The sequence below is a fragment of the Amphiprion ocellaris genome, chromosome 14 (assembly GCF_022539595.1).
Source record: "Amphiprion ocellaris isolate individual 3 ecotype Okinawa chromosome 14, ASM2253959v1, whole genome shotgun sequence".
Lineage (NCBI taxonomy): Eukaryota > Metazoa > Chordata > Actinopteri > Pomacentridae > Amphiprion > Amphiprion ocellaris.
In genome coordinates this window covers 9,307,062-9,335,037 of record NC_072779.1, presented here as the reverse complement: position 1 = coordinate 9,335,037, position 27,976 = coordinate 9,307,062, and the positions used below count along the sequence as shown (strand labels likewise).

At 41.9% G+C, this 27,976-nt stretch overlaps 1 protein-coding gene and 3 long non-coding RNA genes across 7 annotated transcripts in view; 1 reads left to right on the top strand and 3 right to left on the bottom strand.

Moving 5' to 3' along the window:
* Positions 1–41: 41 nt before the first annotated feature.
* Positions 42–27,976, top strand: elnb (elastin b). Of its 3 annotated transcripts, none has more exons than XM_055016941.1 (54): positions 42–197; positions 3,167–3,373; positions 3,844–4,104; positions 4,228–4,248; positions 4,477–4,668; positions 6,463–6,567; positions 6,839–6,913; positions 6,997–7,518; positions 7,742–7,822; positions 7,952–7,999; positions 8,128–8,190; positions 8,288–8,335; positions 8,513–8,575; positions 8,699–8,743; positions 8,898–9,158; positions 9,349–9,384; positions 9,483–9,803; positions 9,970–10,002; positions 10,103–10,696; positions 10,805–10,834; positions 11,084–11,302; positions 11,635–11,667; positions 11,848–12,051; positions 12,191–12,223; positions 12,322–12,375; positions 12,520–12,558; positions 13,271–13,306; positions 13,415–13,516; positions 13,614–13,658; positions 16,104–16,157; positions 16,455–16,547; positions 16,735–16,758; positions 17,498–17,518; positions 17,899–17,925; positions 18,016–18,030; positions 18,175–18,198; positions 18,351–18,410; positions 18,825–19,073; positions 19,274–19,423; positions 19,527–19,565; positions 19,660–19,716; positions 19,820–20,119; positions 20,243–20,305; positions 20,391–20,870; positions 20,962–21,003; positions 21,088–21,366; positions 21,497–21,520; positions 21,611–22,144; positions 23,397–23,456; positions 23,801–23,875; positions 24,058–24,105; positions 24,781–24,804; positions 25,021–25,086; positions 25,743–27,976. In XM_055016941.1, exons 1-54 carry the CDS (start codon positions 122–124, stop codon positions 25,784–25,786), a joined length of 6,699 nt encoding a protein of 2,232 aa, XP_054872916.1. In that variant the 5' UTR covers positions 42–121; the 3' UTR covers positions 25,787–27,976. The 3 variants fall into 3 exon arrangements, with proteins under 3 accessions (XP_054872916.1, XP_054872914.1, XP_054872917.1); XM_055016939.1 differs by having other exon boundaries at positions 24,055–24,105; XM_055016942.1 differs by lacking the exon at positions 11,635–11,667 and having other exon boundaries at positions 24,055–24,105.
* Positions 3,285–7,001, bottom strand: LOC129350438 (uncharacterized). Its single transcript, XR_008603835.1, has 4 exons — positions 6,794–7,001; positions 6,460–6,638; positions 3,826–4,086; positions 3,285–3,419 (listed from the first exon to the last, which is right to left on the bottom strand). It is a non-coding gene; the product is annotated as an uncharacterized LOC129350438 (long non-coding RNA).
* Positions 19,174–20,001, bottom strand: LOC129350437 (uncharacterized). The gene is made up of 2 exons (XR_008603834.1): positions 19,862–20,001; positions 19,174–19,414 (listed from the first exon to the last, which is right to left on the bottom strand). It is a non-coding gene; the product is annotated as an uncharacterized LOC129350437 (long non-coding RNA).
* The window catches only part of LOC118469473 (uncharacterized), a 29,632-nt gene continuing 25,026 nt past the window's right edge, over positions 23,371–27,976 (bottom strand). For both annotated transcript variants that reach the window (XR_008603833.1, XR_008603832.1), the window contains exons 7-9: positions 23,997–24,125; positions 23,793–23,867; positions 23,371–23,464 (exon numbers count right to left, since the gene is read on the bottom strand). This is a non-coding gene — a long non-coding RNA (uncharacterized LOC118469473). The remainder of the gene's footprint in view (positions 23,465–23,792; positions 23,868–23,996; positions 24,126–27,976) is intronic.

Sequence of the window (27,976 nt, the reverse complement as noted above, 5' to 3'; positions counted from 1 at the left end):
CTTTTTTTTCTGCTCTCACTTGTTTTCCCTCCTTCTTTCCTAAAGGCCTTATTGAGCCCTGATAGGCTTGCTGGGGATAAAACCTGGAGCTTGGGAGAGGAGAGCGACATTTTGGAGCAAGATGGCAAGAGGGACGGCGGCCACATACCTGCATGGAGTCCTTCTCCTGGCTCTGCTGAAACCTTCACTGCAAGGAGGTGGGTCCCCTTTACTGCATGTGTGTGGTGCTCAGCTGTGCAGCACCTGTGGATCAGGTGTCACATGAATTTTATGTAGCAGTGTTGGCAGAACAGGGATGAACAGACTCAGGTCCTCATTTCTTTAAGGTAGTTTGGTTAATTCTCTGTGAGATTTGTGATTTGGGAGATTGTTTGAGCTGCTGCCACTGTGATAATGAAGACTGCAATTATAATGAGATTGTCTAGGACTGTAGCAGATAATATAATATTTACCTACATCATTTTCACACCTGCCAAAGAGCTGAACTATTGAGAAATGATTTTTTAAGTGCTTGTGTTAACCCTGCAGTCAGTTTTCATCTAGTCTCTAAAGAAGCTCAGAATGGAAATCAAATTAATCTCTGGTCTTCTCCAGTCAAGAACTTATACATAGACATATTTTAATTTCAGTATGTCCAAAAGTTTTCTCTTCTCTTTATACAACACAAAACATGCATTTGTTCCCATTTCTTGACATCTTGCTGCTGTAACTTTCCACACAGCTTGTGAAAATTTAAAATAAGGGTGACACACTTTAGACCGTATAACATAACAACATTGCTTGTTCTCTGTGACCTCACAAATCCCAGGTGTATTATTCATCTTAGCTCCTTCTCCTCTTGAGGCATGAGGTCTGGACGAAAACACTATAGTTGAAGCTTTTAATGAGGTGCTACATCCTATTAAAGGTTTTAATTATAACCGTGTGCTCCAGACCTCATCCCTCTCCAGATGCTCTTTCATTGTCTTGTCTGTGTGTTTTGAGTTGACCGATGTGATGAGGTCCCTCTCAACTCCTCCTTGTCCTTGTAGAGGAGCTGTTTCAGGCTGTTTTTTTAAACTGAATTAGTACAAGTCCAAGCTAGTCAAAGAATACAGGTGTGTTCAGACTAAAAAGCAACTGGCTTAATTCATTCTAATTGTAGCTGTAAATATGAAACTACAAACCAATGTCTGAAATTTGTTGCTGTGTGACGTACTACCAATCAAAATTCAGCAGACCTCAACATGCCTTAGCACTCCAGTGTTGCAGTAAAGCTTCAACCAATCTTTTACCTTCCTTTCTTTCTCCCTTCATTCTTCTGCTGAATAGTATCTGAAAAACAGAAAAAAAGTACGTTCTCTTTTAGCCAGTTCCTAGTCTTCTGGAACCATTTTTTAATCGCCACACTAAAACCATCAGTGAACACTTTAGCAACATTTCAATAGTGATTCGGCAACAACGTAGGTGGCTAAGCTTGGCCATTTGGTAACTTTCATAGTGTGAACATAGCAAAACATGACACTGGCTGTTTGATTTCTTTGTTTTGATTTTACCAAAGGGGACTGGATGACCATCAGTATTTAGATATCTGTATTTCTTTGTCAGCTTAAATAAAGAGAAAACTTCACTGGAAGTTTCATACTGCAGTCAGAAGACCTTAATTAGACAGAAGACACATATAGGGATGTTTGGAACAACTTTACCTACTTCTATCAAGGAAAGAAGACTGAAGACATATTGCCATACTATACGATGACCTTGATGATGGCCACAAGCTGCGATGCACAGGTGACACTGTAAAGCTGTGTTGCAGGAGTTTGCTCCTCTAAATTAGATGATAAACAGTGTAAAGGTGACAGGTGAGAGGTAAGAAAAGGAAGAGATGAACAGCAATATCTGACCTCAAGTAAAACATTGACACTGTAGTTACAGCTGTCCATTTTATAGTCCTGGAGCCTTCTGATGTATGTTGTCACTTTTTCTATGTCTTCCATTTCATCCATTTATTTGTTTTATCTCAACATGATTAATAGTTTACAGCCACACTCACGGTTTGGTGAAGTTGAGTTAATGCTTACTGTTAAAAAAGAAACAAACAAACTATTGGATATTGTAAACCAAAATATTGAACAAAAAATTTTGATCTGGTGATGGCAATCCAATCATTTCAGACACATTTAAATCTGAACCACAAAGAAACTGATGGCACTGGAAGAAACAATCCCAGAGTCAGCCTAGCATGACCAAAAACAGTAATATTTTTAAATGAGCAGACTCATATAATGAGACAAACATTACTTAATAATTGTTGGGATATCAATAACAATGTAGAAACCTTATAATATAACTGTACCTGTATAATGTTTAAATTCAATAAAGATTTCTCCCAAAACAACAAAAGCTTTTTGGCAAGTTTCTGCTAGGCACAATCCAGCAGTCAGAGCTGAATGACCGAACAGTTCAGTTATTTACTGTGTTGTTAATGTGCTGTACATGGCATTACTGTGAGATCAGTAACTCACATTCTTTAGGAATCCCTACAGACCTCTTCTTTTCACATCTGGACTGTGGGATCTTAATTTTTTTTTCCTTTTATAGTTATTTGCACTGTGAGTTTCTATTTTTAGCTATTTTGATTTGTGAAATACAACATAGGTGCAGAAAAGTGTGAGAATTATGACCAGAGAAGCATGCCTTTTGGATGATGCGGTGTTTGCTATCAGCTACATAGAAACTCAGACATCAAGCACAGAGCTGATAATCGCCATACACAAGCACACACTTCTTTTCTCTGCTTATATAGCATTTAATCCCATTTGGTGAATGTAATCCTTGTTATTTGGACAAATTAAATGGATTAAGAGCTGGCAAAGAGGAAAAAAATTATGCCTCATTAGCTCTGACTGATGACTCATAAATTCCACAAATTCTGGCATCTGTTAGTAGGCCAAAACAACAAAAACACTGTTCACCACTAAACTGCTGTGTACAGAAATATGTTTTTGTGCTTATACAAAAAGAACAGCATACATTACTTTTTTTCATAACAAGTAATGTTTATAAAATATGATGGATGACTAGAACAGAGTTGCAGAAATGGATCGTTATAACTTGAAAACATTTAAAATAATACTGCAGCTGGGTACCACCCTATGGTGCTCTGAACTCGTTCTGTTCATATCAGGTGTATACATACCAGCTGGTGGTGCTGCAGGAGGAGCTGGAACTGGTATCGGAGCTGGTGCAGGACCTGGAACTGGATTTGGACCAGGTGGGACTGGAACAGGTTTTGGCCCTGGAGGAGCTGGGACTGGATTTCAGCCTGGTGGAGGAGTTGGACCAGGAGGTGCTGGCGGAGGTTTAGGAGGATTTGGACCAGGAGCTGGTGGAGGTAGGTATCGCTTGTGTTTTCTGCTCAGATTTACTGAAAGTGACCTCTGTTTGAAGTTACACAATGAACACCAGAGCTCACATGTTTAACCATTTCAGAAAAGACTTTGACTTGCTATAAGTAAGTGCAGTCATCAGCATTCCTTTCAGATGCAGTTGTGTTCATGAAAAATGATACTTGCACACTTAAGATTCTGTCATCACTTATACAAGCACCGTATTTCAGTCTACAGTATCTTTTGTTTAAATGATATCAGTGACTGGAGGAGTTTCAGGCTACAAGCCAGGCAAAACAGAAAGAGTGTTTTTATACCTCAAAGCTAATGACTTCCTCATGGTGATTTCAACCACAAGAAACAAATTTGACTGTAAATTTGTGTGTGATGTTTAAGCTTTCAGCACTGATGTCTGGTCTGTCTTCATCTATATAAATTTAGAAAGTTGTCAACTCACAATCATGCTATTTCCCAGGTGGCTACGGTGGTCAAGGACCAGGAGGTGTCGGACCAGGAGGTGTCAGACCAGGAGGAGTCGGACCTGGAGGAGTCGTACCAGGAGGTGTCGGACCAGGAGGTGTCGGACCAGGAGGTGTTGGACCAGGTGGTGTCGGACCTGGAGGAGTCGTACCTGGAGGTGTCGGACCAGGAGGAGTTGGACCTGGAGGGTTCAGGCCCAGCACCTTTGGTCCAGGCAGTGGTGGACTTGGAGTTGTACCTGGAGGAGTTGGGGCTGGTAAGAAAAATGTGGCTTCTTGACATGCTGTATATTTATTTTGTTCACTATCTGTAGAGCAAAGTCTAGCTACATTTCCATCATGTTACTGTTTATTTAACTGAAAATGATTTTTCCTTGCAGGTGTAAAGCCGCCAAAAACAGGTAAGACTTTGAGGTCTGTTTTCAGTTACAGCCCTGGTTCAAGATTGTGTTTTGTAGAAGAAAATTGTCATCTTTAATCAGGACGAAAAGAGGCTTCCCTAAGATAAAAAAAACTCAAATGTTGAGAAATGTACGCATGAAAGTATTCAACAGATTTTATGATGTGTATGGAAACAAACTCAGACCACTGTAAAGAGACTTGTCTTGGTATCTTACTTATGTCTCTAGGGGGTGGCTACGGCACTCGTGGGGCAGGACTGGGAGCTGGAGGTGTAGGAGGAGGACTGGGACCGGGCGGAGTAGGGTCAGGTGGTTTTGGACCAGGTGGTGTTGGACCTGGAGGCTATGGAACCAGACCTGGAGGAGTTGGTCCCAGTGGTTTTGGACCAGGACACACTGGTCCTGGTGGTCAAGGGACAGGTATGGAGTTTTTACAGATGGGTATCAAATTAAAGGAAAAGACCACTCGAATCAGGATAGAGATGTTTCACTACAGGATAAAGGTGATCACTCAGAACAACTTTGTACTGATTTGCAGCGACTGCTCTATTTAATGGCACAAATAAACTCAAACCACACCACCAAAATCCCCCCCACAGTATAACGGAGCCACTGAATCTCCTCTCTGTAGGTGTAAAGGGTTCGGGTTTATCTGTTAATTTGTCACTCATCTGTAGTTCATCGAAAATTTAAAATTTTCAATTTCTTAAAAGGATTAAGTAATAAGGGTTTATCTCTCCTGCACCCATGAACTGGTGGAAAAGCAGAAAAATCAGTCGTCACATGTTTGAAAAAACAATACAAAACATCACTCACTATATACAAGACCAGTCAGTGTACAATAGGATTACCTACAGTCAATAACTGTTAGTACTGCTGCAGATTTGTTAGAAATTAGTAAAATATTGCACAGCTAGATAAATACCAATACATTTTTAAGGCCCCGATCATTATTTGATAGTAAGAGTCATGAACACAATCATCGTTCAAAGGTAATATTCAATAATCAATATCGTGTACTGTATTTATTTGCATCATGCGACCTTCACAATAAGTGGAAGTTCGCTGCACACATGAGCCTGCGGTCAGCTCCCCTACTGTAAATATTGTTCCTCTGGTCAATTCAATGCAGCAGGATAAGAACTGCATACATGTACCATTATTTCATTTCCTCATTACCTCAAGGTTATAAGCCATTGTTGGGGGGCCACCCACCCTCATCCACACACACATATGCACACATTCAATGATAAAGGCTAATGCATTAGGCATGGCAGGCCCCTGATAAAGGACGGAAGTCATCACGTCAGTCAGAAAGACTGATTTGCTTTGGAATTTCAGGCCTCTCTGTTTTTTATCCCCAAAACATGTGAGTTGCCTGTGCGGGGTGAAGAATGTTGGTGATAATATCCAAATGATTCTTAAGAGGTTAAGCCTCGGCTTTGTGGAACCTTTTGAAATCCACCCATTATACTGCTGGGTGAAAAAACGGGTCAGTGTAAGAACAGGAAACGGACACATATGTCACATTTTCCAGTTTACCCAAAGTCTGACCATCACAGCTGAACATATTTTTTCATCCACACTACACAATAATGTACACTGAGTCTGCGTGTTTCCTTGCTCCACCCTCAAGAACAAGATGCAAACATCCTAGTTCACCTTAACAAGCAATGTGAGGCATGCTTTGTAAATACTGGACTGTAATTTCAAAAATACAAAGTCAAGTCAAAACTGTGCAAATGAACACAGTGACCTGGAGCAACTTACAATTAGACTGTATTTCTGCAACAAAATACATTTTCACTTGTGTAAAGGTAGAAATGGCTGAACTAAGTTTATGTATGAAGCATCATACACCTCCGATTTACATGGGGAGTGACAGAATTTGAGTAATTACATTTAAACACAACACAGGCTTCTGTTCCCTCTCTAAAACCATGTAAATGTTACTGAACCAACTACAGACAAACCCTACATAAGATTAGAAAGGTTTAAAAGTCCAACAATCACACTCCAAACAGAGATACTCATGGAGGACAAATTAATCCTTGTGAGGTTTCTCCTGGGAAACCATAGCTCATGTGTAACATTAGAAAAGGGTGGAGCTGCAAAGGGACATGCTAAATTCATTAATGTATGATTTAGTGTTTAATGTCGCATGAGTAAATTTAGGAAGCACTAAGTACTGCTTCTCTTTTATCTCCTCACCAGGATATGGAGGCCTTGGAGCAGGGGGAGTGGGTGGAGGGACCCTTGGAGCAGGAGGCACTGGGACTGGTGGAGGTCTGGGAGCTGGAACAGGCGTCACCCCTGGGGGTCAGTGATTTTCATTTGTCCACATCTGTTGTGTGTCTTTCATGTGGGATTTCTACACACTTCCTGGGTCTCTATGATACACATACCACAATTTGTCTAAACAATGTGTGTGAAATAAAGCACTACGCAGCAGCTACAGAAAAGCTCCTCACAGACACATAATAAACTGGCCAGGATTCCTTTCCCCTTAAGCAATAATTAAGTTAAATATTTATACAATGCTTACCTTCAAGAATATATGCGTAGTAAACAAAGATCTGTCCTGGCACAGGTGGATATGGAGGTGGTTATGGACCAGGTGGTGTGATTCAATACCCAGGAACTGGTCCCAAACCTCCCAAAACAGGTAACAACTTTTCATATTCATTAATCAACAATACACAGCTTTAATAATGAAATAAGATTGATTTTTGTACTGTTTCATCTTAGGCGGTGTTGAAACATCACTTGGAGGAACAGGTTATGGGCCAGGTGGAGCAGGGTTTGGGCCTGGTGGAGCAGGGTTTGGGCCTGGTGGAGCAGGATTTGGTCCAGGTGGTGCAGGAGTTGGGCCTGGTGGAGCAGGATTTGGGCCTGGTGGAGCAGGATTTGGGCCTGGTGGTGCAGGAGTTGGGCCAGGTGGAGCAGGATTTGGGCCTGGTGGTGCAGGAGTTGGGCCAGGTGGAGCAGGATTTGGGCCTGGTGGTGCAGGAGTTGGGCCAGGTGGAGCAGGATTTGGGCCTGGTGGTGCAGGAGTTGGGCCAGGTGGAGCAGGATTTGGGCCTGGTGGTGCAGGAGTTGGGCCAGGTGGAGCAGGATTTGGGCCAGGTGGAGCAGGAGTGGGGCCTGGAGGTGCAGGATTTGGGCCTGGTGGTGCAGGATTTGGGCCTGGTGGTGCAGGAGTTGGGCCTGGTGGTGCAGGAGTTGGGCCAGGTGGAGTGAGTCCAGGTGGAGCTGCTGTGCCTGGTGGAGGTAGATCACAAAACTCATTTGACACTATAGTGTAAAGAATAACATAAGTATATTGTATAAATTCTGCACTTGAAAACTTGTTCTTAAAGACTAAATGCACATACATTAGCATTTGTTCAAACAAGGGGTATTGTATTGCCAGGTGAATAAAAAATGCCCTGCTGCTATTTAAACTTTGTTTGCAAAATGTTTTGTCCACTAATGCGACTTTTTCGTGCTTCAGCTCCGCTGCTCCCACAGACTGGTACTACAGGGGGAGGACCAGGAGGAAAGAGTGGTGGAAAAGCATCAAAACAAGTTCCAGGTAAACACCTAAAGAGCAAAACCCATTTCTTAGTTAATGTTGTACAGCACCAGTTTAAGTTTAAAATCAATCAGAAACACTGATAATTTGGGGGCAATATATCCTAAACATGAGCATGGTGTCACACAGGTATTGGAGTGCCTGGACTCTATCAAGGTGGATTTGTACCAGGACAAGGTATGCTGTAACACAGAAGACATATGACAAACATATATAAACGTGTATTAAACAATATGGTAGTATATGACTGTGAGGGATTCTGCGTGGTTACTGAAAAGTTTTGTTTTTCCATCTGCTCTCGTCAGGTTTTGGAGGCCGTGGTGTTCTCCCTGGAGTGGCCACAGGATCTGGACTTGGTCCTCAGACTGGTATGTAAATGTGTCTATGTTAATGAATCCTGGAGCATCACATCTTGGCATGGCATACATGCCTAAAAATAAAAAACTGTTGCCTTTTTCTTTGCAGGGACCGGCGTACTCGGTCAGGGGGGTGTTGGAACAGGAGGAGCAGGCAGTAAGTGTCATGAAGTCCAAGAACTGCAAGCTGTGTAATATTTAAATCTGACACTGCATGTTGTGCATTATTTTGATTTTTACTATTAAGAGTGTCATCAAAAATAATGAATGTTATATGAGGTGGCAATTCAGTACACAGCAACAGTATCTATGTAAGGTGTATTTCTTAACTTAGATGGCCGTGGACAGCAGCTGCCTGGGGTTTTTCGTGGATACCCTCTCATATCACCAAAATCAGGTACACAGCAATAAGCAATGCAGTAAATTTTCCTTCTGCATGTACTGCCACATGATGTCAATAATAAATATAGAGTAGAAATCTGCCAAAATGAAAAAAAATTGTTCATCTTTTCAATTACAGGTGCAGGAAAATCAAAGAATCCAGCCAAAATTGCAGCTAAATATGGTATGGACATATTACTTGAGGTGTCAACCTTGCATTGAACAAACGTGCTGAAAAAAAGGGGACAGAATGCATTAATATTCAACTAATAAGTTAGTAGGTAAATACTCAGTGCTAAGATTTTTGTATCTTTATCTGTTTTTTGTTTTTATTTCAGGTGGAGCTGGCAGACTTGGTCAGGGAGGAACTTTGGGTGGTGGGGCTGGAAGAGAAGGTGTAGGGGGTACCCCTGGATTTGGAGGCGGAGTTGGAACAGGCGGTGGACCAGGAGCTGTACCTGGATTTGGAGGCGGAGTTGGAACAGGCGGCGGGCCGGGATTAGTACCTGGATTTGGAGGCGGAGTTGGAACAGGCGGCGGGCCGGGATCAGTACCTGGATTTGGAGGCGGAGCAGGAACAGGAGGCGGGCCTGGTTTAGGTAAAACTTAAGTGCATCTTTTTCAGCTCTATTTTTCTGTTCATATATATTGCCATTCCTTGGATATTTTTAACTATTGTGCCAACAATTAAATTGCCTTCCAATGAAATTCCCTTTCATTGTTAAATATGGTTTAGGATGGTATAGGGTCATTTTGTGTTTCAGTAACTCTATACAGTACATTCTACAGGTTATGGACCTGGCTCAGCCAAAGCACGCAAATATGGTGAGACATGTTTGTACATTTTGTAAAATACCAAAATAACCTGGTGAATACAAAGTGGATGCATTTAATTACACTAAAAATGCCTGTAATCTCTCCAGGCAGTGGAGGCACTGGAGTAGCTGGAGGCCTTGGAGCTGGTGTTGGTCTTGGCACAGCAGGAGGACCTGGTGGTTTTGGTCCAGGTGGTGCTGGCACTGGCGCAGCTGGAGGCCTGGGAGGCGGAAGACAGGGAGGAGGAGTTGGCCCTGGCACGGGTGTGGGACCTGGCTCTGGGGTTGGTTTTGGTCCAGGTGGTGCGGGCACTGGGCCAGGCGGTCTTGGCTACGGTCCTGGTGGTGCTGGCACTGGGCCAGGCGGTCTTGGCTATGGTCCTGGTGGTGCTGGCCTTGGAACAGGAGGCACAGGAACAGGGCCCGGAGGTAACTATGAATCAGAAGATTTGTAGTTTTGGAAAATTTAGTTGATAATTATATATAGTAATAGCTCAAGATACACTATTAACACTAATAACTTAATTGTGTGCAGTAATTCAACAGACTGTGTTGCTTCAGCAAAGACGTTTATAATCCTATATTTGTATTTCAGGATATGATGCCAGTGCCAAAGCCCGTAAATATGGTAAGAATAACTAGATAATCGAACAACTGCAGGCAACTGTACTGTATAACTTTCCGAGGAATATCAGAACAAATTAAACAGACTGTTCTTTATCTTAAAGGCATGTTAAGTGGAGCACTTGGAGGTCCAGGAATAGGTACTGGAGGAGTCAGGCCTGGTGGTGCTGGAACTGGCTATGGACCAGGTGGAGTTGGACCAAGTGGAGTTGGACCAGGCGGAGTAGGACCAGGTGGAGTAGGACCCGGTGGTGCTGGCACTGGCTATGGACCAGGTGGAGTTGGACCCGGTGGTGCTGGAACTGGATTTGGACCAGGTGGAGTTGGACCTGGTGGTGCTGGAACTGGCTATGGACCAGGTGGAGTTGGACCCGGTGGTGCTGGAACTGGCTATGGACCAGGTGGAGTTGGACCCGGTGGTGCTGGCACTGGCTATGGACCAGGTGGAGTTGGACCCGGTGGTGCTGGAACTGGCTATGGACCAGGTGGAGTTGGACCCGGTGGTGCTGGAACTGGCTATGGACCAGGTGGAGTTGGACCCGGTGGTGCTGGAACTGGCTATGGACCAGGTGGAGTTGGACCCGGTGGTGCTGGAACTGGCTATGGACCAGGTGGAGTTGGACCTGGTGGTACTGGCACTGGCTATGGACCAGGTGGAGTTGGACCTGGTGGTACTGGCACTGGCTATGGACCTGGAGGTAAGCTGAAAAGAAAAAAATATATTTAAATAAGGAGACATGCCTGATTACAAATAGATAAACTGGCGAATATAGCGCTCATTAATAAAATAGATTATGTGTTTGCAGGTTATGCTGGTGCCAAAGCCCGTAAATATGGTGAGAAACAACTTTTTATTAAAAATGTACTTAGGTTTTATGATCTTTACAGTCAATCTGATTTTATAAAATGTGTATCAATAGACAAAAATGTAATATCCAATTGAGCCTATACACCCATAAAGCTTTTAATGTTATTTATAATTGTACATTCATCTGTAAAATGGCAAGATATCTGCCAAAAAACAGCTTGCTGTCAGTATAGTACTGGGTATCATACGTTGTCTCACAAAATGCTGCTCTGTGTAGGTCTTCCTGGAGGTGCTGGAGGTGCCCTGGGTGCAGGAGGACTTGGGGGTGGGGTTGGGCCTGGTACTGGGCTCGGAGTAGGAGGAGGGTTTCCTGGACGAGGTGTTGGAGTAACAACTGGTGGTGGACCTGGAGCAGGAGTAGGGGTGGCTGGGACACCTGGTTCTGGTATTGGAACAGGAGGTGGACCAGGTGGCTTTGGACCAGGCGGTGCTGGAGGTACGAGCACAACATTGTCACAGTTCTTTCAAAACTGTAATGAACAAACCAAGTCACAAAGATTGTCAAACATATGATGCACATGTACCTAAGTAAACTTAAAAGGAATAATTAGCAACTAATTGATTGCTGATTCTTTTCCTTTTTGATAAATGTAGTAACTGTTAATATTAAATAACTGACTAGCAAAGTTTTAATCTACAGCAGCCTTAACAGGATCTAATCAATAGAGCTGGATGTGTGCACATCAAACACATTAATGAGCCCACGTGTTTAAATGAATTACTTCCGTGGTGTTCACATCTTTCAATTCTCTGGTGCTTCTCCCACAGGATATCCTGGGGGACCCAAGTCTCTCAAATATGGTGCGATATATACTTTATTTTTAGAATGAAAAACATAAAATTCAAAAAATATGTCTACAAATAGAAAAATAGATGAAGAAGAAAATATAGTGACCATTGTCAGAAGGACTCAATCTTAATTTTTTTAAAAGCCTATATACATTTTGAGCCTTTATGAGAGACAAACTTGCTTCTCCTTAGGGCTACCTGGTGGTGGCGGAGCCCCTGGATCTGGTCTAGATGGAAGATTTGGTGGCCCAGCAGCAGGTGGTTATGGTCCAGGGACTGGAGGAGCACTAGGGACTGGAAGAGGATATGGACCTGGTGGATATGGGCCTGTGGCTGGGACTGGTTATGGACCAGGTGGAGGTTATGGTTTAGGACCAGGTGCTGGATATGGAACAGGTTTCTACAATTCTATTATTTCATTTAGCAGGTTTAGGGGGAAACTTTATTTTGTTTAATATAAATTTTGCTTGAGCTAAACTAAATTAAATTCTGACTTCAAAGGATCGCTAAATTACATTATTTCTGCTATTAACAGGTTATGGAGCTGGATCAAAACTTGCTAAATATGGTATGAAAATGTTCCTTTCTTGTTTTATAGAAGCATAAGGAATGTTGCCTTAAAATTCCTGAAAAAGGCTAATCTATCTTTATGTGTTTTTGCTGAAGGTCCCGGTGGAGCAGGTGCTGGTGGGGTACTTGGAGGTGGACTAGGACGAGGAGGTGAGTTGTTTATTTTTTTTCTATTTTTATGTGTGTGCTGCTATCTTTTGTGTTTGCCAGTATTTTTTTCAGTGTTATAACTTTTTGACCACTGTATGGACTTTTATGCATGTGTTGTTGGACCTTTTATTTTGTATTTTATAGGTGGCTATGGAACAGGAGGCTATGGAACTGGCAGTGGAGGTTGGTTTTCAATAATGTCTGTGTAGTAATGCATACTTATGCTAAGGTCATGTTAAAAGCCTAAATTTCGTGTATCATCTATTTCTTTTTTTCATCTCTATTAACAGCTAGCTTAAATTGCAGCAAAATGACCATTGAAACAAATAACAATGTTAAATACATAACAAGAAATGCAATAGTGAAGTGTAATTAAATAGTAATATAACAAAATATGACAATGCTGCCCTATAATTTGTTTTTTTCCATGTTGTGAAACTTTTCTGTGAAGTTGGACATTTAATAGATAGATAGGTTAGAGGACATAACATTTCATATTCTATAAAATGTATATTGCAGTATGGTAAATACTAAAGACCGTCACATTTACATAGTTGTGAAATGAGTCCACAGCTAATCTGAAACAGCTTATTGGGTCAACCTTTTCTACTTGGCTGTTGTGGTTTATATCACTCATAAACTGACAGCTGTCAGACATTATGTTATACTTCTGATATGTTTATCTACAGTTTCTATATTGTTAGTTATGGACACTGATGTTTGAGCAATGTTATAAAGTGCATTTGGTTTCTAAATCAAAATTAATTTTGCAGTGTACTAACTCTGTCAGCCACATTAGCTGCTTTTTTTCTCTGAACACCTTCTTTTAATCACTGTGTTTTTATCACTTTAATCATCAATAGTTATACAACATCTTATTTGTTGTGATCCTCAGGCTATGGTACAGCTGGATCTAAAGCTGCTAAATACGGTAAGGTGAAGTGTGACAAGACTCCATATCAAACATGAAATGATGTGTACAGTTTATCAGAACCTCTTTCGACTCCCAGACTGTTCATATTGTTTTTATGAACTGTAGGGCAACCTGGTGGAGTTGTTCCCGGGACAGGAGCAGGGACTGGTGTTGGAGTGAATGGCACCAGCACTTTAACTGGTGCACGGGCAACAGCTAGACCAAGTGGTGAGCTTCTGTTTCAGGGGTTAAGAATTCAAATTTTAGTCAGAGTCAATTATCAATTACATAATTTATTTGTCATAATCTATTGTTGCTGGATCAGGAGGACCTGGAGCTACAGGAGGCACAGCAGCTCCAGCATCAGAAGGTATCATTGCAGCATGCAAGAATACATTTACTTATAGAGTTTTTGGAATGCTTTTGTAATTATAGAGCTAATTAAAGCTGCAAGCAGCGTTGGACGGGTCCTCGCATCCATGCTGGTCATCGAATCCACGCACGTCCACCAGGTGGCGCTGCGACCGAGAGTGCATGTCGGCCTATGGATGTGATCACGTCCGCACTCTGATGACACATAACATTTCAGGCAGATCGGACCATGTACAGGCTAGTTATAGAGCTTTTCCTTCTATCCACCAGGTGGCGCTATGACTGTGGCTGTATTTCAGCATGTGAATGTCATCAGGGCGGGACTCTGATCATACATGTAAAGTTTGAGGCAGATTAGAGTATGTTTAGGGCAGTTACACAGCAGTTGATGTTTCATGGCGAAGTATCAAAATTCAGGAGGCCGCCATGGCCACGCCCTCAGACTTAAGGTGAGCATTTTGATAACTTTTGATCACCCATGCCTGGAGTACATCCTGGCCGAATTTCAGCTCTCTCGGTGTTACCCTATGTGAGTTTATAGCTTTTGAAAATGTACAAAAATGACACAAAATCGTCAAAAAGTATGACATATAATTCAAAATGGCCGACTTCCTGTTGGGTTTTGGCCATGGGTGTCAATTACATTTTTTTGTGTCTTGACGAGTTACATAAGCCTACCAAGTTTCATGATTCTAGGTCATACGTAGTGGCCGTAGTAACCGTTTGAAATTTTCCAGGTGGCGCTATGGAGCCATTTTACCACACACATGTGCAGTTTCCCTAAAATATCAAATGGGTTGCCGGTCCAGATATGTGTGGTAATTTTGGCGAGCATTTGAGCATTTTTAACCTGTCAAAATGTTCTTTGTTTATTATGGCAACGATACGTTGCCACGGCAACAGCGTTTTATGAATCGTCAAAATCTTCACACTGTGGCATCGTCAAGGTGTAACCACTCACCTGACCAATTTTCTGAATGATATGACAAAGTTTCTGGCAATGGCACGTACAAATGTAATGACAATTTCTTCCTGTTGCCAATAGGTGGCGCTATGAGTATTTCTAAATTTATGAATGTGGATGTGTTCAGAACCGGACTGGTGTCCATCACATCAAGTTTGGCCGGGTTGGATCATTTCCAGCTGAGATATTAATAATTCAATTTTTATGGCAAGAAATCGAAATTCGCCACGTCACCACAGACACGCCCCTTGACGACGAGTCACCATTTTCTCTGGGAATCATCATCAATGTGTTCTGGCTTATGTCACCACATTTGAGGTGAATCTGATCAACGTGCTAAGAATGGTACATCAACATGTAAAAAATGTCAATTTCCTGCTACCACAAGGTGGCGCTATGACTGTCAATGTACATAATCACATGGATGTTGTCAGGGCTGGACCCTGATCCCACATGTAAAATTTCAGGCAGATTGGAGCATGTACAGCTGAGTTAGACACCACTTCCTGTTTCATGGCGAAGGATCAATATTTCTGGGGGTCGCCATGGCCACGCCCTTTGAAATGAAATGAACATTTTGATAACTTTTCATCAGGTCGCGTGTTTGCATATATTGGCCAAATTTGACGTCTCTCGGACTTATCCCCGATGAGTTATTAATTTTAAAAAATTTACAGCTAATTCAAGATGGCCGACTTCCTGTTGGGGTTAGGGCGTGGTCATGATTGACTTTTTTGGGTTTCCTTATGTGCTGAATAGGCATACAAAATTTTGTAGCTGTACATGAAACATCGTGCAAGTTGGCCTAATGACCAAATTTTCAATTTTCCAGGGGGCGCTATGGAGCCATTTTGCCACACACATGCGCACCTCCCATAAAATATCAAATTTTTCGCCAGTCCTGATGAGCATGCCAAGTTTGACGCGTTTTGGGGTATGATAAGGCCGCCAAAAATGGCGATTTCCCGGCGGGCAAAGAATAACAATAATAATATAATAATAATAATAATAATAATAATAATAATAATAATAATAATAATAATAATAATAATAATAATAATAATAATAATAATAATAATAATAATAATAATAATAAATAATTCCTTGCATTCCAATAGGGTCCTCCGCACCGTCGGTGCTCGGACCCTAATAATAATTCCTTGCATTTCAATAGGGTCTTCACACCATTCGGTGCTCGGACCCTAATAATAATAAACCCACGGGTTTCAATAGGGTCTTCGCACCATTCGGTGCTCGGACCCTAATAAAGGTTAAAACATGGTAAATGAAGTGCGGTGAGACAGTTCTGTGGGAGCTGTAAAACATCCTGTAATCTTAAAACCTGTCAACTCTAAACTGGTTTTTCTCAGTGTCTAATGTGTTTGTTATCTGATAAGTGATACAGTAAACCATTTCCCCTCTTGACTTAAAATATTGTTCTCTAATCTCAGTCCTTTTAACATTTTCTCGATCTTTTAGGTGATGGTGGTGCTGGCAGTGTGATAGAGGGGTCTGGGAGTCCTGGAGGAGAAGGTGTGTGAAGCTTTCTAGATTTACAAGAACCTGTTCATAGCTTGAAATCATTCAAAAGCTTTGTGCAAATGAAACATGGCAACAATTACCATGAATATTCAGGTCAAATGATGTAATGATCTGAAGTTAACAGAGGATGGCACACAGACTCCATGGCCAACACCTGTGAAAAAACATTGCAAACTTAGATTAGCTTAAATAAATCTTTGTTACACTTACATGCACATATTTTTGTGATACTGCACTGTATTTCCTACAAAGAGGTGTCCATCCATGACAATGCTCACATTAAAACAGGAGTTACTGGTGTAGCTGGCAGACCAGTAGGTGCAGGAGGTGATAGAGATGTCCTGGGTGGAACAGGGATCCCCATCATTGGAGCAAAACCAGGTATTATAGTCATTAATGCTACAGGTTCAAAATACAGCTATATATTCAGGTGCTAATGTATTTGGTTACTAATTAGGTCAAATATGTTCTGAAAATATTAGTGAAATCTTTGATGCTGTCATCTCTGCTATTTTGTCTTCCCACTTTTATGCTTTCTTTTTAAATTTACCTTCCATCTATAAAACAGGACTCAATGGGACCACAGTCCCAGGTAAGAAATTTTGCATGTTTGTCTTAAAATACTTCATGTTCATCTATTTCCCTCAGAGTGCATTCAGTAGCTGTGCCACTGTTATCACATAGGCCAAGGAGGTTATGTTTCTGCCCTTTCTTTCTTTGATTTCCTGTAATGCCAGCCAGACATCTTTAAACCTTTATGCAAATTTCAGTTGGACTTGCAGTAGTGTTTCTTATATTTTGGTGTGGGCAGCACCACCATGTGGTCATTTATAGAGCACTGTACATTTTCACTCACGATTCCATTACTTTGTGGAAGAAAATCCCCCAGTCACCACATTGTCTGCCATTGATAGAAACTCTTTTGGTTAGTAATTGGTTGCAAAATTCTCAAAATGCCTTTTGAAAATGCAGCAACTTAACTTGGGAACAAATTAGGGGAAATGGTGCAAATTCAAAGTGTTATAAAAAGAAACTTATAAACACCTTTGTATTATACTAGAATTACAGAGCATTTGGAATGTGTAATTACAAACCATTTACATATTTTAAGTGTTCTTAAAATCAATACAGGTTTATAGGGACTGTAGATTTGATTGTCAATACTACAAGGTCTAAACACCCACATTACAGGTAAAACTCTGATGGCATTCAGAGTGATACTGAACCATGTTGTAGCCTACTATGCAACATCTACAAATGATCAGCAAATTGACATAGTTTCTTTGCACTTGAAAGAATAAGACTGACAATTTTGTCCTCAAATTCAACAGGTTCCACAGGAGCTTCCCCTGGTAAGTTGGCATTAAGTGTAATAACACTGAGATGCTACTGTGAGAGGTTAACTTTGTTTCATACAGTAAACGATTTTGAAAAAGTACAGGAATAATGTAAGCCTCTGAGCAGACAGTGATACATCACATTATCACAAATGCTTGCAATTTCAATGTGGATCAGAGCATTTCTCCACATAAATGCTTTCAAATCTGTCATTGGTTTACCTGTACCTGAGTGTGGGTGTTTTAAATGCACTTCTTATTACAGAACTGACAAAGAACATCGCATGGCAGTCTGACACTATAATGACTAAAGTCTCAAACATAATCAATGAATCAATTAAAAATGTATTGCCAAACCTCCTAAGATAAGACAGTCTGTGTTTCTGTCATTACAGTTGGTGGTGGGGCTGTACAACCAAGTGGTATGTAAACCTCCATAAACTGTTAGAGCAAAGGATACAAATTGTTACCAGGATTTCTCTAACCAGTATTATTTTTTCTTGTTTCAACAGCTGGGACCGGAGTTGGTAAGTCAGTTTATGTGTCTCACACACTTGGAAAAAATGCACGAGATGTGAACAATGCTGCAGTCTCTACAGTGTTTATAAAACTGGCTCTGAGTTTGTCACTCTAGTTTCTGTCTTGCTTTTCTCTTCCTCTCCAACATTCAGGTGGTACAAGAGTTCCCCCTGGAGGTGAGTGCTCCCACTAGACACATACAGCATAAAGCAATTTTCCTCATGTCTTACTTAGTTTCTGCATCCTCCAAGTAGAGACTTTGTGTAGGTAGTTGAGAAAAACATTTCCTTATTGTACTTTTTGATCCTGACTTATTATATTTTTACAGGCTCTGGTGGTGATGTCTCAAATGGAGCATTGCCTGGCGCCAAACCTCTCAAACCCCCAGGTGAATAAAGTAGGATAGAATGTTGCCTTTACCATTTACAACACAAGTTTAAGGAGAATTTACTTATATTGCTTGCATTTTACTAAAAGAGTTAATTACCCACGGGAAATGACCTCCAAGGACTAGTAAGAACAAGCTAAATATCTACCCATCAATATCTGTCACACATCGAGAATAGAATGAAGTTCTTTACCTTAAAAGGGCAATGTGTCAAAATCTACACACTCCAATGCCACTCATTGTTTCAGAACAGAAAATGCCTTTAAGCTGAAAAAACAAACATGATAGATGGTTTGCAAATCACATACCAGGCTCCTAGTAGAATAGATTCCCTTGTCCTAGACTCAGTCCTTGGTTCCAGTCTTAGTTCTATACTCAAAACTGGTCTGGTGATCATCTGGGCTCCGTCTGCAGGTGTCCCTCGAGGTGACACACCAGGTGAAGGAGATGGAGAAGATGGCCCCGATGGAGAGAGAGGTGGTACAGGAGGCACAGGTGGAGGGCCAGGAGGAGTAGGAGGGGGACCTACCAGAGCAGGACCAGCAGGAGGTGTTTCTGGTGGTGCAACAGCAGTAGGAAGAGGAGACGGTCCTGCTACTGGAACTGGACTTGGATCAGGAGGTGCAGCTGGTGGAGTAGGAGGAACACCAAAACCACCCAAAGGTGCTAGTTTTGTCATCTCATTCTACACTTTCTGTTAACCGTTGTGTGTGTGTGTGTGGGGGGGGGGGGGGGGGGGGGGGGGGGTTGGTACTTTCTGGCAGTTTTTGTATGTGTGTGTGTGTGTGTGTGTGTGTGTGTGTGTGTGTGTGTGTGTGAATATCTATTAGTTGCTTATTTTGTAAATGTACTATATGGACCAGATGGGACTGTCGCAGGAGGTGTAAGCGCAGGACCTGGTGGAGCTGGTGGACTTGCAGGAGGAGTTGGGTCAGCTGGACGAGGTCCTGGAGGAGCAGGCCTGGTACCTGGGGCTGGTGGAGTAGGAACAGGATTCGCAAAACCTGGAAAAAGTGAGCTGCTGTCATGTTTTGATCTCTGACAAGTCATAGAAGGTTATGATGTGACAAAACACAAAATTCCTACATCATACTTTTCTCACTTTATCAATTACAGGCTATGGTGCTTTTGGAGCTGGAGTTTCACCAGGCGGAGGTATGCTGACCAACACTAGCCTTAACATTCAAGTTACAGCAAACAAATGACTGAAGCAACTTACAATACAGTTATATACTTTGTTCCCTCTCAGGCATACGTTACCCAACAGGAGCTGGAGTAGGACAAGGAACAGGAAAACCAGGCAAAGGTTCTATAAACTGTTGAATTATACTCTCCTCTCTCTAAAGTTATTTTAGCTTCAGGAATGAAAGTCATCACATGATTTATCAACTGTTTTTATCTCTCATCAGCATATGGAACTCTCGGAGTAGGAGGACAGGGTGGGTTTGGACCTGGCGGATATGGAGCTGGTCCTGGTGGCTTTGGTACTGGTCCGGGAGGTTACGGAGTGGGACCCGGAGGTTACGGGGCTGGCCCAGGTGGTTATGGAGCTGGACCTGGAGGCTATGGAGGCACAACTGGAAGCAGAGGCATCGGTGGTGGTCCTGGGGGTGTTGGGACTCTTGGAGTTGGAACTGGTCCAGGAGGTGTAGGTCCTGGCGGAGTTGGTGGCGGACTGGGTGGATACGGTGGTGGTGTGGGGCCTGATGGTATGCTGGCCGCCGTAAAGAACTTACTGTGACAGTCATATTAGTGAACATGTGTAATTTTGACTGAAAAGAAGCATGAGACATTCTTGGTTCACTGATTATTTTCTATGCTCTGTTAACCAGGTTCTAGATATGGTACAGGTCCAGGACGGGGCACTGGGACTGGTGCTGGCAAACCACCAAAAAGTATGATAAGAAAAGACACAAATAGAGAGTAAATATATATAAACATACATGAAGACAGCCACAACTAAACAACATTTGTTTTTAGGTTATGGAGCAGGAGCTGGTGGTACTGGTGTTGGACCTGGTGGCTATGGCACTGGACCAGGTGGAGCTGGTTCTGGTCCAGGAGGTTTTGGACCAGGTGGCTTTGTGCCAGGCGGCCCTGGTGCTGGTACTTATGGACCAGGTGGCACTGGTTCAGGTGGATATGGGGCCGGCACTGGAACTAGACCTGGTGGCTTTGGACCAGGTGGTGCCGGAACAGGAACAGGAGGCTTCGGAACAGGTGGTGCCGGAATAGGAACAGGAGGCTTCGGACCAGGTGGTGTCGGAACAGGAACAGGAGCCTTCGGACCAGGTGGTGCCGGAACAGGAGGCTTCGGACCAGGTGGGGCTGGAACAGGAGGCTTCGGACCAGGTGGGGCTGGAACAGGAGGCTTCGGACCAGGTGGGGCTGGAACAGGAGGCTTTGGACCAGGTGGTGCCGGGGCTCAAGGACTGGGGACAAGAAAACCACCCAAATCAGGTGTAATAATCGTAAATGTTACCAGAAACAGGAACATTTAACACTAAATTATGTTAGAAGATCTATTTAAACTGTAAATTCCTCCTGGCAGGTTATGGATCATCCTCACTGGGTGGAGCTGGCTTTGGACCAGGTGAGAGACTCTTCTGCACTTAAATGACCTTAAAATATGCATGCCAATGTAAAATGTATAACTAAAAAATTGTGGTTGCTTCAGGTGCAGGAGTTGGACCTGGTGGAACAGGTACCGGACCTGGCAGATATGGGCCGGGTGGCTTCGGACCAGGTGGTACTGGCGTTGGAACGGGAGGCTTTGGACCAGGTGGTACTGGCGTAGGAACAGGAGGCTTTGGACCAGGGGGTGCTGGCACAGGAACAGGTGGCTTTGGACCAGGTGGTGCTGGAGTAGGAGGGTTTGGACCTGGTGGTGCTGGAACAGGAACAGGATTTGGACCAGGAAGTCAAGGATCAGGAAAAAGAAAACCGTCTAAATCCGGTACGCAAAGATCATGAAACTATCATGTTAATGGATATACATATGTTCATTGCACTGATGGAGACACCTATTTGATGCATTGTGGTATCATGAGGTTTGATAAAAACTCATTTTCATTCTCTTTTTTCAGGTTATGGAACTGGTTATGGTTCAGGTGAGTTTTGGGTTGGTATTATGGATGATAACTGCTTTTTTAAACAATTACACATCTGTGTGTAATATTCTTACATCTGTTTTCCTTCAGGAAGCTTAGGAGGAGTTGCAGGAACTGGCACTGGTGGAGCTGGAGCTAGAACTGGCGGCTTTGGTCCAGGAGGAGCTGGAACAGGTGGCTTCGGTCCAGGAGGAGCTGGAACGGGTGGCTTCGGTCCAGGAACTGGCGGTTTCGGTCCAGGAGGAGCTGGGACTGGCGGTTTCGGTCCAGGAGGAGCTGGGCGTGGTGGCTTCGGTCCAGGAGGAGCTGGAACGGGTGGCTTCGGTCCAGGAGGAGCTGGAACGGGTGGCTTCGGTCCAGAAACTGGCGGTTTCGGTCCAGGAGGAGCTGGGACTGGCGGTTTCGGTCCAGGAGGAGCTGGGACTGGTGGCTTCGGTCCAGGAGGAGCTGGGACTGGCGGTTTCGGTCCAGGAGGAGCTGGGACTGGCGGTTTCGGTCCAGGAGGTGCTGGAACTGGCAGTTTCGGTCCAGGAGGTGCTGGTGGATATGGACCTGGTGGCCAAACAAGAAAGCCTCCTAAATCAGGTTATGGCTCATCGTTAGGTGGCACTGGCTATGGACCAGGTAAATTTCTGTGATGCACATTAATGCTACATTTAAAGGTGTTATAAATACAGATACATGTAGTTGAATATTAGCTCTACCACGTTCAAGGCACTACTGTTAGAGGAAGATACTGAAAAACAATTCTAATTAAGTGACTCTCTATAGCAACAGTGCACATCTTAGTTGCTGACTGGATCCATATTCCATCATATTACACAAGGGAGTAGGGTACACTTCAAAGTGACAGGAACTAAGTCATTAGATCTGGTCAACAATAAGTAGGAGCCTATGTAATGCATTTCCTCATACTATATGTGTTCTTGATTGTCACACAGTCAGGTCCATAAATATTTGGACAGTGACCCAGTTTTTAGCATTTCAGCTCTGCACACCACCACATTGGATTTGAAATGAAACAATCAAGATGTGCTTGAAGTGCTGACTTTCTGCTGTAGATGAAGATGAAACTGAAGGGAAAATGCCCCAACAACAAGCAGGAACTGAAGCAGCAGTCAAGGCCTGGCAGAGCATCACTAGGGATGAAACCCAGCATCTGGTGATGTCTGTGGGTTCGAGACTTCAGGCTGTCATTGACCAAATATCGAAAGTGACAAATGGATTTATGATTTTGTTAGTTTGTCCAATTACTTTTGTTCTCTTAAAAAGGTGGAGGGCACATATAAAGTGTGCTGTAGTTCCCACACCATTCCCCTGATTTAGATGTAAAAGCACTCAAATTAAAGCTGAAAGTCTGCACTGAAAAAGAAAGCACATATTGTTTCATTTCAAATCCATTGTGGTGGCATACCGAGTCGAAATGCTGTGTCAATGTCCTAATATTTATGGACTTGACTATAAGTATACAAAGTATTAGTAGCATTCCCTGAATTTAACCTATGTTGTTTACAAATAACAACAACTTAGACTAGTTATGAAAAACAACAAATAAAATATGGAGACTGGTTTATAGTGCAGTTTTTTCATAACGGCACAGCTTTAGGTTTGCTGTAATAACTAATTATTATTGTCTGGATATATTACAGTTTTATTCATACAAATATAACATTTCACTCCATCCTTAAATTTATAAAAACTATTTCATCACTAGATTTTCTTTTTACTGGCTTGCGGACATCTTTAATGTAAAAATCTAAAGTCCATATTCAATTCTAGAACATGTTCAATTTGTTAACCTACTGGTAAAAATACATATTGTGTTGTTTTTTATTTATGTCAACTAATATACCTCAAACACACCTATGTGCATCAGGTGGTGTAGCAGGAGGCCTTCCTAGTACTGGAACAGTAGGAATCAGTGGAGGCGGTCCAGGTGAGTTTCTAGTTCATACGGGAAGGTAATAACCAAAGACAAACAAATAAATGCAACTGATTATTAATGTAATTACAAGGGTCTTTCAAATTACAGTAACAGACTTTTTAACTGACAACTCCACTTGCACCACATAATTTAGATGACTTGCCTTAAGTACATCAGATTACAAAGAGGACCAAGCTTAACCTCAACTTCCTCCACGAGCAGTCTGGTGTTACTTTTGTATAATAATGTAAAATGTGATGCAATCCTGTAAATACTACACATCTACTGAACAATAATTTTAAAGTTATCTTTCACAATTTAAATAATTTCTCATTTAAACTCACTTACCTGTTTAGGTGGTGTAGGAGGGCAGGCAGGAGGCCCTGGAGGACCAGGCCAGGGAGTAGGAGGAGGACCAGGTGGCTTACCAGGTCAGGTTAAATGACAAAGAACAAAGCTGTAGTTCAGATTATGATCATGTGCATTGCATATTTTGAGATTTGAAAAAAATACATTCATTAAATTCAGACCGCTGTTTTGTAAAAACCTCACCTGCCGGCTGATTCAGACCGGAGATGCTTTGCTGGCTGTAATGTGTTTACTGTTCCAGCAGGGGGTGCTGGCCCTGGTTTTGGAGGGGTGGCTGGTGGAGGCTATCCAGGTAAGACAGCTGTGGACTGCCTGTAGCAATTTCAAACATCCATCCATCCATTATCTATACACCGCTTAATCCTCATTAGGGTCGCGGGGGGTGCTGGAGCCTATCCCAGCTGACTCGGGCGAAGGCAGGGGACACCCTAGACAGGTCGCCAGTCTGTCGCAGGGCCACATACAAAGACAAACAAGCACTCACACATTCACACCTACGGGCAATTTAGAATAATCAATTAACCTCAGCATATTTTTGGACTGTGGGAGGAAGCCGGAGTACCCGGAGAGAACCCACGCATGCACAGGGAGAACATGCAAACTCCATGCAGAAAGATCCCGGGAAAGCCGGGACGCGAACCAGGGACCTTCTCGCTGCAAGGCGAAAGTGCTAACCACTACACCACTGTGCAGCCAATTTCAAACAATAAACATTAAGTTGACAATAAAGTTGATAAAACTTGTAAACACCGTAAAGTGGGTTCTTGGTGTTTGTGCCTTTAACACACATGATTATGGCACACAAAGTAGGAAATAGAATTTTTTTTTTATCTTGAGTGTCATGGCGACTATCTGTGTTGGCAAATTTTAATTTGTGTCATAGCTGAGAACAACAAAGGTAAAATTAACTATTGTACTGATTACCAGTTGTTTATTGTGACTTGTCTTTCCTGTTATTCTTCTCTAGGATTTGCAGGGGCTGGGCAAAAATGTAAGAAAACTCACTGCATTCACTGAAATAAGCATGCTTTAAGTAGCCTTAGTAACTAAATACATAAGACACACAAACAGACACATGCAGCACAGAAAGAGGTTTGTCAGTGAAATAAATAAAACAAAAGACAAATAGTTTTGCATGTTTTCTATAATATCTGGTGTTGGGGAATTATCTGCAACATCACAGTTCGTTTTACTTTCATGTTTTCAGCCAAGGCACAGAAGGCAGCCAAATATGCAGCCCTGCAGGCCCTACTTGGATCTGGGGGCTACAGAGGTAAAGACTACACACACTGCATTGCTGTACAGACACATCTACACACTGTAAATCTGTTTAAAATTATTCAGACCCATTCCAGAACTCATAAATAGGAGTTCTTCTAAAATTAAAATTTTACCTTGAAATTAAGTTCACTCAAAACCCTTCTCATACACAGTATTATCAAGCCTCCCAGTGTGCACTGCAAGTCTTCTTCTTTGTAGTTTAGTTCCAAGTTACACAATGAAAAACCTTTTATACACTGCAGTTGTTTTCTCTGGTGCCCAACATGACAAAAATTATTCCCCTCTTATGATATGCAACTTATTCAAAACACAAGCAGCAACTTCTATAGTAATTCATCATCCTTTCGACAGTAACTCGGGTACAAATTTTTTTCCTCAGAACTAATATTGCGAAGAAAAAAAAACACGTAATCTTACAAGCACAAATACAGGAACTTTGTGGCTGTTAGGCAAATGAAAAACTGACCAAGCTAACTGAGGTGATGCCACTGAGAACTTATCTTTTCTGACCAAAACTGACTTGTTAGTAAAAAGTGTGACTGAGCAGCATGAAAATCTGTTTTTATTGCACTGACTGACCATCTTTAAAACTATAGGTTTCACATTGCATTTCAAATGAAGAATGCTTCTCTCTGCTCTGTTGTTTAGGTGCTGGCTGTCAGGGTAAATTCTGTGGCCGAAGGAGGAAGTGAGCCACCAACAGACATGAAGTGACCTCATCAATACAACAGTGGTGCTATTGCATGATCCCAAACTGTAAATGTCTTATCTGCCATGGAAGCTAAAGCTTCAACACATTCCAAGTGTTACATTTTTATTTGCTTAGATGTTGTACAAGGCTTACTGAGTAAGAAAAATGGTTCTCAACCTGTTAGAATCCTGATTCCTGAAAGCAAGATGCTGCAGACTGCTATGCAGATTGGAGGATTTGTCACTGTCACATTGATTTTTTGGGGGGATAATTTGCAAATTTGGCTTTGGTCAGATATAAAGTATTCACAGTTTCTCAAGAAAAAACACAAATTAGAGTCTGAATTTCAAGAATTAAGTTTCAAGAGTGACAATAGGCTTGTTTAAGATGGGACAAACTTGCGCTGAATTGATCAACACAGATTGCTGCATAATGGATGCTAGTTATATTTCCATATTGATTCCAACTTGTTTTGATGTCAGAATGACACAGGCAATAACAGCATCATGAGATCATGACAGAAAACATCTGGCTTTCACCTGCTCCATTAGCTGATTGGTTCTAATGTCGAGTCTACAATATGAAATTTGATAATGATAAGTTACAAGAGCGTTCATGTAAAAATGGAGGCTGAACCAAGAACAGAGGTTACAGATGCCCTGTCATAATTAAAACTATTTAATGAATCAACTAGTTTCTGTAACTTCCTGCTTTGACTGAAAGCTGCTGGAAACTGTCTTGACTGCTGACTTTTAACACTACCCCGTGCTGTTGCTATCTGTTCCTGACTTCTGTTAGAACCGCAGTTGATCTCAAATGAGTCTATTATTCCATCAGCAACACAACAACCAGCAAACTGGACACAATGGAATTCTTCAAGCTCTAGTTCTAATTTGTTAACATTTCTTATAGTCCTAATATTCCCCAATGAATCACTTTGTAAGTCTCTGGGGATCTTGACTACCAGGCTGAGAACCACTAAAATGAAGGATCTGTATTTCTTTTTATCAGTGAGGCCAACCTGCTCTATACTACAGTTATTGTTTTCTATTGCTGCGTTGAATATCATTTGTGTTCCAATGCAAGTATCACCATGAAACCTCTGGGTTGAGACTGATACCAAGGACTCCCTCAGGGCAGCTCCTTCAGACCTGTCTGCATGCTGACACAAGGTTTATGAAAAACGTCTCCAAGGCAACATTTTTGTCCAGTTAGACTGGGTCGTTCTTTTGTCTACAGATTTTAAAATGTGCTAATTCACTGTTTTTAGCTTGTACATCAGTAGACGCTCTTGTGTAATCTATCAGCAATGTGTAATGACCAAGAAACAGATGGCTGCTGTTCTGTGGAATGATGAACAAAAGAGACACTCAGTGGAGTCTTCTGTGGTTTGGTGTTTTGACTGGTCATTATCTCATCCTTAAAAAGCAGCCTCTGTTCATGTCAACTGTACTCAGGCCTCAGTAGTATCAACCGTGGAGGCCTAAAAGTATTTTGCTAACACTGGTGAGATTCTTCCACTCTGTTCACAACATTAAAGACACTGTTTTATAGCTACGTAACACTAAGTGGTAATAGTGTAAAGTTTTGGTTAACCTCCATTTTGCTTTCATTGTTAGAAGGAGATATTTGTTATGATATAATGATGTGGCTTAGTTTTAGCTTTTACATTTGCTGTTGAGGAAAGCATTCAAGCTAAATGTGAGGTAATATGACAAGAATACATGAGGAGTACTGATTACTGTTTTTTTTTTTCTTTTGATGTACCTCCTTTAACACTGTTGAAAATTTGTTCACGTTTACCAGACTTTTTAAATTATGCTGGATAATAGGGATCTATTTAGTCTTATTTTACAAATTCAAGAGCATTAATACAGTATTAAATATTTCAGCTAGTTATTTTGTGTGTGAGTGTTTCAACAGTTATTAAACGTGTGTACTACTATGATGATAGAAGTGCTTTGTTTTCTACATTGTCCTTGAATGTGTGTTGAATCACAATGTAGTCTGTGAGGTCATTAGGATAAAAAAGTATAACTGAATCTTATCTTGCATTTGAGCTTATGTTTGTGTTTATCATGCGGCTCAACATGTGTTTTTAATGTATTTTTTATGTGGCCTATGAAGAAAATAATGCACTTTTGTACACTTTCTGACTATGCTCTCTGAAGTAAAGAGATGACCAATGACA